This window comes from Quercus lobata, chromosome 1, assembly GCF_001633185.2.
Source record: "Quercus lobata isolate SW786 chromosome 1, ValleyOak3.0 Primary Assembly, whole genome shotgun sequence".
NCBI classification, from domain to species: domain Eukaryota; kingdom Viridiplantae; phylum Streptophyta; class Magnoliopsida; order Fagales; family Fagaceae; genus Quercus; species Quercus lobata.
The window spans coordinates 33,747,131-33,755,757 of record NC_044904.1 but is presented as its reverse complement, the minus strand read 5'-3'; the positions used below and the strand labels follow the sequence as shown (position 1 = coordinate 33,755,757).

The window sequence follows — 8,627 nt, the reverse complement described above, 5'->3', positions numbered from 1 at the left end:
AAGAAAAAACCCAACATCAAGCCAATTTGTTATAAAATCTCAAGAAAAAAAATAGCAAGTCCGACAACAAAAATTAGTAATTTGTTGATCTTAAATCTCAGAAAAAGACAATTAAATGAGCTGTAAAGTGTAAACACTAAAAGAAAAATAAGTGTGAAATAGTGGAAGTGGGATGTAAGACAGTGAAGAGTGAAGACATTTTTTTTTTTAATGATTGTATTGTAGTATTGAATTCTTAATAGAGTAATGCAAAAAATACAACAAAATTCTTCTTAATGAATTACAAAGACCTGTAAGTTGTCACAATTGAGTTCAATTGTTAAATAAAAGAATTGAAAAGAGTAAAAACAAAAACAAAAACTAATAAATAATGAATTAGAGTATTCTAAGTAATAATAATTAAAATTCACTTAACAACAATAACTAATAACTTTATTATAGTAATAGAGAATAGATAATTTACAAGATTTAATTTTAGTAATGATAATTAATATCTTCATTATACTAGGAAAACATATGCCCAATGAACTTATAATTTATCTTTAATTCTTTTGCTAATACTATGAATAAATTTTTGATAAGGAAGTCACATATACCGTAAGATTTTATCTCCTACCTAAGATTTATTATCTAAAAGAACTCGTGTTGACTTAAAAAATCTTCCTTTGGATTATAGGTTATGGAAGATCTTATCAATATTATCATAATGATCAAGATGAAAAAAAATTATTTACTAAGAGCTCCTTCTCAACCTCTTCAACACGAATTTGAATGACCCTTCTAAAAAATATTATTAGAGTTGCCACTAACAGTACACAGAAGAAAATTAAATGATATATGCAATAAAGAATAAGAAAATAATTATGTGATTAAGTTAGTCAAAATAATTAAATATTTGTAAGTTCATTCAAACAATATATTTTTTTTATGGAATTTTATAAATTATAATAAATTATATTTTCTCTCTTTTTTAATGACAATATAATACTACCTAATGAATATTATACAACTATAAAAATAAGTTTTTACAAAATATATTATATAAAACTTATAATATATTCACGTATATGAGGTAGGTCTGTTAGTTATAGTTAAACAAGAGAATAACATCAAACATTTACCTGCTTGTGTCCAGGTCTTGTCATGGGCGGCTCTCATCTCCAAGTCCTGTCATGGGCGGCTCCTTGTCAAAGTTCATTTACTAGCTTGTCTCCAAGTCTTGTCAGGGGTGGCTCCACTTGAAGCCTAGGGTCGAATGGCCAAAATAAGAAAAGAAATATATAAAATCCTCATAATAATATCCGCCCCGCCCGCCCGCCCCTCCCTTTTCAGTATGCCCTATATATAAATAGGGACAATCCATGATGGGGAAGTGCTGTACTAAATAGGGACAATCCATGTTCCTTTGTTTTGGCATGCTTTGGTTAGCTTTTGGTCAAGATTAATAATTTGTATCCATGTATTGGAAGTGTTGGGAATTTCACCAAACCAAAGAGTAATAAAGAAAAAACAAAATGAACATAACATGTAATTAAAAATTATGATTGACTTAGAGGCACAATTAAATGTTATCTTTAAATAATATTAATTTGTCTTCATACGTAAGTTGCTAAAGGGTTTTTACAATTTGTTCTTAGAATAAAACTAAATTATTGGGTTCTACAAATAACAATTTTGGAGAATATTTACAGGATTTCTTTTATTTCTTAGAAACTAACTTTTGGGAGGGAAAAAAGTAGCTATCAAATGAATATTGATGATTCTCCCTTTATCAGTGGATTGATAGGACTCGAACGTTGATCTTTAGGCTATTTCCTGTAATACAAAGGACACAGAATCAGAGGGGACCGGTGGGGGACCGGCCAAAAATCCTCCGATGATCAAGTTAGTTACTTTGAACTCTCTGTAACGAAGAAATGTTCTCTCAAAAGTAAAAGTGTCTCAATGCCCTTACCTTTCATCGAAGAAGCCTTATATAGTGTGTGTGTGTGTGTGTGGAACGGTTTATCTGTTTAGGAACCGTTCCCAATGTCGAGGAGTCCGGCGAATTAGGAGTAACTTCCATAACCGCTGTGGAAGTTACCTAGGTCGGACGCTGATGAACTCGTCCATCCATAGTCAGGATGGACGACACCTCAAGGATGATCTCGTCCATCTTCAGTGGAAGATAACGAGATCATCTTGGAAGGCTTGACGTTCATAACTGATAAATAGATCTCACGAGGTATTGCTCGTCCATGTATGGACGAGGTTCGCCAGTACGCTTGTAATTTTCATCGCCTATTGTAGCTTCTTTTGTTGGACGAGACATATGGACGAGTTATGGACTTGGGGGATTTATTTATGACACCATCAGTTGCCCCCTCGTCCGTGTGAGTCGTCCAAATGGTTGAACGTCTTTGGACTGGTAATTGGTTATTAATTATTCGCACCACGTGTCATTTTTTTATTGGTGGCTAATTTCGTCGATTTATATTTCCGAGGTAGATGCCACGTGTCGCTTTCGTATTGGCTGGGTCGTTTCGATTACCTAGGTCAGCATCCTATAAATAGTGGAATGCCTCCCTTAACCCTTTTCATTCCAGAGATTTTCTTCCTTGACATCCGTCGTCTAGAGCCTCGTCTAGGAGTTTCTCTGCGTCTAGAGTCTTCTTCCGTCTAGAGCCAGGTACTCTTCTTCTCCTCGTCTTTAGGTTTTAAGTTTCTTGTTAGAGATGTCCGCTGCCTCCTCGTCTACTGATAGCCTTAATAAGGCCATAGACGAGTACTGTGAGGATACTAGTGAGAGGTCTAACTCTAGCAGTGCTAGTGATGAGAGTGGAGGAAGCACGGACGAGAACTACTCTTCTGGGGCCCCTGGGCTCCCTATTGAGGTCGTCCAAGAACAGCTTAGGAGAGCTTCTGGCTCTCAAGCTGGTTCTCCGTCCAATCCTACGGACGAGGTAGAAACCGTCTTCAGCTGCGCTGTAGGCGTCCATTCTAAGACGGACGAACAGAGGTTAAATAGCCTTAAATCCTGGTATCAAATCCCAGACGAGTTTAACCCTAGGCTGCCCGTCCGTGGAGAGTGGTGTTGTGAGCCCCGTTTTGGTATAGGCGTCTATGAATCTTACTTTTTAGGTGGCCTTAGGTTTCCTTTAAATGCCTTCGATAGAGAGTTATTAGTTAAGTTAGGTTTAGGTGTTTGTCAATTCAATCCTAACGCATGGAGACTCATTATCTCCATGCAAATTTTGTGGAGGGAAGTTTTTGGTGGGGACCGTCCTCTTACAGTGGACGAGTTCCTTTATTGTTATAAACCTTCTGCCATAAGTCAATCTAAAGGTTTTTATCAGTTTACTGCTAGAGGGAATGATTGTAGGTTGATCAAGTCCCTAGCTTCGTCTGATAGGAAATGGAAGACGGAGTTCATTTTCGTTTCAGGCTTCTGGGCAGGGAACCCTGTGGACGTTGGCAGGGATCCCTTTCCCCCTTACACTGGGGAACTAGGGAACCTTCGTCCAGAAGGTACGTCCCTTCCCCTTGTTTATTTTTATTCTTACTTCTATTTGATATATTTGCAATTTCTAACCTTTGTTTGTTCATTGTGTTGTAGCTGCCAAACGTCCGTCCCTGAGTAAATTCCGTCGTGACCGCGTCCATAGAGCTCGTCTACATACAGACAGGAGCTTTCGTTCTCTTGTCACGCTAAGACGTTTAGCCAAGTGGGGTTTAGGTCCTGAGCCTTCAGACGAAGCTATCGCCCACGAAGTTACTGTGCGAAAAAGTAAGTTCTTAGCTAAACCTCCTTTTCTTCTTCTTTTTTGTGTACCTTCCTAACTCGTTCATCTCGTCTTAGGAATGTCAACAATGAAAGAGAATAGAGGGAAGGAGATTGCAGGAGAGGGGAAACGTCCTGAGGGTCAAGCCCAAGATCGTCCTGAGGGTCAGACTCGTCCAACGGCTGGGGACAAAAGGAAGTTCTTGCCAAAAAATATTGACTTGGAAGGGCTCCCCAGTCGTAGGGACAAAAGGGTCAAGTCAGGCTCGTCCAAGGTGGTCAAGTCCAAACCTCCCCAGTCCCAGCCTGCCGTCCAGATAGTTGATGTGGACTCGTCCACTCCAGTGGAGTCCACGCCGTCCAAGACTCCACCCAGAACTCCTTTGGCCAAGTCTACCACGCCTGGCTCGTCCCAGCATTCCACGAACATTATTGAGAACGAAGACCTGGCTTGGAAACGTTTCCAGATGGCTGTCAAGGACGAAGATATAAACGTGCTACAACATGGGTTTAAAGGAATTTGAACATTCAGGCGTCCATGACCTCTTCAAGGTATGTCAGTATCTCTCATCCTTATTTGGGTAGCCACTTTTCCTCATTTAATCACTCTATGTTGCTTTGTCTATTCATAGGCCATGTCCAAGTTTATAGCAGCGTCTAGACAGGCAACAGAGCTGGACAAGACGAGAGTCTTGTTGGAGACGAGGATTCAGCAGGTGAATGCTGAGTGTAAAAAATGGGCTGGGGTTGCTGAAAAAGCTAAGGACGAGGTCAAGGAACGTAACAAGCTGATTGAGGAGCTAAGGACGGATGCAGTGGAGAAGGATACGCGCATTGATCATTTGCAGAAGATGAATGATGAATTGAATGCTCGTCTCTCCAAGGCAAAAGAGGACGCTGTGGCTGAGTTCAAGTCGTCCAAAGAATATACAGACACTTTGGATCGCAATTATGCAGCTGGTTTTGAAGATTTCAGAATGGACGCTATTGAGAACTTCCCTGAAGTTGATTTTAATGCAATCAAGCTTAACCTTGCTGCTGCCACAAGCTCTCTTCTCCAGACTGGCTCTGATGACGTCAACGTGGAAGACGATGCTAGTACCCAGCCTCAGGACGCACCAGTTGTGAATGCTCCCCCTTCTTAGGACGAGACTTTTAACCTTAGTGGTTTTTCTCTTTTTTTTTATTTGGTCCTTTGTTTTTGGACCTTCCTTTATGTAACAAGAATACATTATACTCGTCCATGGTTTTAGGACGGGTTTTTAAGTAGTTTCTGCTTTCCAAACTAATCAGGGTTTTTTGGACGTAGGAAGTCTACCCTTTGAATGAATTTTTATTATCTTTGCATGGACGAGTGATTTCATTTTCATGGACGAATGTTGCCAAGCTATTTTAACTCCAACTTTAGCTCGTCCATATCGAGATTACATATTTTTCATGTAGTCTAACTCGTCTTAGTAGGTAGTATTTTTAATTAGCTTGATTCGTCTTAGGACTTGCAAACTAATTTTACTTACCATCTTACTTATTTTGCCAACTTTTTCTCTCGTCCAGATTTTGGATTGTTTCAGTTGGCTCCGTCTCGTCCATGAGTTGGACGAGTGTGGATGTGGTTTTTTCCTTAGAAAATTTAGACGTTACATCTCTGCGTCCAGAGATTTTGTTCGTCTTGGATCTTTCAACCCTCTTGAGGATTGACTTGGACGATAATATCATGGAGAAATTTCACACAACATTTAGCACATAACATAAATATTGTTTACAGACAAGGCATATGCACACTGATGCCTTTTTATTTAATAAATACATACTTCATGACTTCGTCCATAACCATAACACAACTATAATAAGTAATAAGATCATAGTTTCAAACTCCACACATAAGCAACACCAAATATAATAGTATCAAACACAAACAGCATCATACGTAGTAGTAGGGTAATTAGACATATAAGACCCAGTCTCGTCCATAGGTTCACTCTTACTGGTAGTACCTCCTCAGGTGCTCCACATTCCAAGGATGTTCCAGCTTTCTCCCGTCCAGGGCCTCCAGGTAGTAGGATCCTTGCCTTTTACAGTTGATAACTTTATAGGGTCCTTCCCAGTTTGGGCCCAATTTCCCATGTGCCGGGTTCTTGGTCGACAAAGAGACCTTTCTCAGGACGAGATCTCCAATGTTGAAACGCCTAGGCTTCACCACCGCGTCATACTGCTTAGCCATGAGATTCTTATACTTTGCTGCCCGGTGTTCTGCATTTGTCCTTACCTCGTCTATTAAATCGAGGTTCAGACGAAGTAGATCTTCATTATCCTTGTCTTGATACATCATCACCCTATGATTAGCCATATGTACTTCTGCAGGTATGACTGCATCACTTCCATAGGCTAGTTTGAAAGGAGTCTCTCCTGTAGGTGTCCTCACTGTGGTCCTATACGCCCATAAAACTCCTGGTAATTCATCTGGCCACACTCCCTTTGCCCCCTCAAGCCGAGTCTTGATGATTTTCAACAAGGATCGGTTTGCAACTTCAGCCTGGCCGTTGGCTTGGGGGTGTGCAGGCGAGGAGTAATGGTTCTGAATTCCAAAATGTGAGCAGAAGTCCTTGAAGAGTGCATTGTCGAATTGTCGTCCGTTATCAGACACCAATACCTTCGGCACTCCAAATCTGCATACGATGTTCTTCCACACGAAGTTTTTCACATTCTGTTGTGTGATATTTGCCAACGGTTCTGCCTCCACCCATTTGGTGAAGTAATCGATGCCCACCACTAGAAACTTCATCTGCCTTACTCCCAAAGGGAAGGGACCCAAAATGTCCAGTCCCCATTGTGCGAAGGGCCACGGTGCCACCATTGGGGTGAGGTATTCCGATGGTTGCCTGGGGACGTTGCTGAATCGCTGGCACTGGTCGCAGACCTTAACGTATGCTTTAGCATCAGCTTGCATGTTCGGCCAGTAGTACCCTGCACGGACGACCTTGTGGACAAGTGATCTTGCTCCCGAATGATTGCCACATGCCCCTTCATGAACTTCTCTCAGCACGTAGTTTGCTTCGTCCGGAGCTAAACATCTAAGGTAAGGTTGAGAGAAACCTCTCTTGTATAGAACTCCATTCATAAGGACGTATCTAGCTGACCTCACCCTCACCTTTCTGGCCTCGTCCTTTTCTTCTGGTAGTCGTCCGTCTTTCAAATAGGATATAATGGGAGTCATCCAATTTTCTTTGTTATCAACCTGCTGTACTTCCTGGGCATCTATACTTGGCACATATTGAACTTCGTCTGACTTCCCTAATGATTCGTCTGCTGAGGCCTCCTTCGCTATAGTATCAGCTTCCACGTTCTCCTCCCTTGGGATTTGAACGAAGTCAGCTTTTTCAAACCTTTTCACAAGGCGCATCACCCTACCAAGATACTTCTTCATTCGTTCTTCCTTCGCCTCATACGTCCCATTCACTTGCCCCATGATCAGTTGGGAATCCCCCATGACACATATGGACTTTGCTTCCACGGACTTTGCCAATTCTAGCCCTTTGAGGAGGGCTTCATATTCGACTTCATTGTTTGTCGCTTGGTACTGTAGAAGGACTTTATGTTTCAGTTTATCTCCCTCTGGGGACTGCAGGACCACACCAATTCCTCCTGCATGCCGTGTGGACGAACCATCCACATGAACGATCCATCTCTTACTGTCCTCTGTCTCGTTATGACTTGGGGTAAACTCCGCAATAAAATCTGCTAGGGCTTGAGCTTTAATGGCATGCCTTGGTAGATACCTGATATCGAACTCACTTAGCTCCACAGCCCACTGGATTAATCGTCCTGCAGCTTCCGGCCTATTCATTGCCTTTTTGAGAGGATGATCTGTCATAACATTAATGACATGTGCTTGGAAATAATGCCTCAGCTTCCGTGATGCTGTGATTAGTGCGAAGGCCAACTTCTCCATTTGCGGATACCGTCCTTCCGCTCCTTTCAATGCCTTGCTTGTATAGTACACAGGTCTTTGCACTTTATCTTCCTCTCTTATCAATGCCGAGCTCACGGCGTGCGGGGTTACTGCTAGGTACAAATATAGTTCCTCTCCTTCCACTGATGGACTCAGCAGCGGTGCCATGGTAAGGTATACTTTCAAATCTTCAAAAGCTCTCTGACACTCGTCGGTCCATTCGAATGCTTTTTTGAGAACCTTAAAAAATGGCAAACATTTATCAGTAGCTTTAGAGACAAACCTGTTAAGCGCAGCGACTCGTCCAGTGAGGGATTGGATTTCCTTGGTATTTTGCGGTGGCTTCATGTCCAATATTGCTTGAATTTTATCTGGATTCGCTTCAATTCCCCTGTGGGATACCATAAAGCCAAGGAATTTCCCTGATGATACTCCAAAGACACATTTGCTAGGATTTAGCTTCATGTGATACTGCCTTAATGTCTCGAATGTCTCCTGCAGGTCGTCTAGATGTCTTCCTTCGTCTTGACTTTTCACCAGCATGTCATCTACGTAGACTTCTACATTCCGCCCAATCTGTGGACGAAACATGTGGTTGACCAACCTCTGATATGTTGCCCCTGCATTCTTCAAGCCAAACGGCATCACCTTATAGCAGAATAAGCCTTGACTGGTTACAAAAGATGTCTTCTCTTGGTCAGCCTCGTCCATTCTTATCTGATTGTATCCTGAAAAGGCATCCATGAAGTTAAGCAATTTGTGTCCTGCAGTTGAGTCTACTAACTGGTCAATGCGCGGTAGCGGGTAGCTATCCTTGGGGCAAGCCTTGTTCAGATCAGTGAAGTCCACGCACATTCTCCACTTGCCATTCGCTTTTTTGACCATTACTACATTGGCCAACCAATCCGGGTAATACAC

General features: G+C 41.7%; 2 protein-coding genes across 2 annotated transcripts; both read left to right on the top strand.

Moving 5' to 3' along the window:
- Positions 1-2,714: 2,714 nt before the first annotated feature.
- LOC115952896 lies at positions 2,715-4,252 on the top strand. Its single transcript, XM_031070234.1, has 5 exons — positions 2,715-3,090; positions 3,325-3,507; positions 3,596-3,766; positions 3,839-4,175; positions 4,228-4,252. Exons 1-5 carry the CDS (start codon positions 2,715-2,717, stop codon positions 4,250-4,252), a joined length of 1,092 nt encoding a protein of 363 aa, XP_030926094.1.
- Position 4,253: 1 nt separating this feature from the next.
- LOC115952886 lies at positions 4,254-4,905 on the top strand. The gene is made up of 2 exons (XM_031070222.1): positions 4,254-4,312; positions 4,393-4,905. The coding sequence occupies exons 1-2, from the start codon at positions 4,265-4,267 to the stop codon at positions 4,903-4,905; spliced, it is 561 nt and encodes a 186-aa protein (XP_030926082.1). The 5' UTR covers positions 4,254-4,264.
- Positions 4,906-8,627: the final 3,722 nt, after the last annotated feature.

Coding starts and splice junctions, on each gene's coding strand:
- LOC115952896 (XM_031070234.1), top strand. CDS start 2,715: ATGTCCGCTGCCTCCTCGTCTACTGATAGCCTTAATAAGGCCATAGAC. Junction 3,091..3,324: donor GTGTTGTGAGCCCCGTTTTG/GTATAGGCGTCT, acceptor GTCAATCTAAAG/GTTTTTATCAGTTTACTGCT. Junction 3,767..3,838: donor CGAAGTTACTGTGCGAAAAA/GTAAGTTCTTAG, acceptor ATCTCGTCTTAG/GAATGTCAACAATGAAAGAG.
- LOC115952886 (XM_031070222.1), top strand. CDS start 4,265: ATGGGTTTAAAGGAATTTGAACATTCAGGCGTCCATGACCTCTTCAAG. Junction 4,313..4,392: donor GCGTCCATGACCTCTTCAAG/GTATGTCAGTAT, acceptor GTCTATTCATAG/GCCATGTCCAAGTTTATAGC.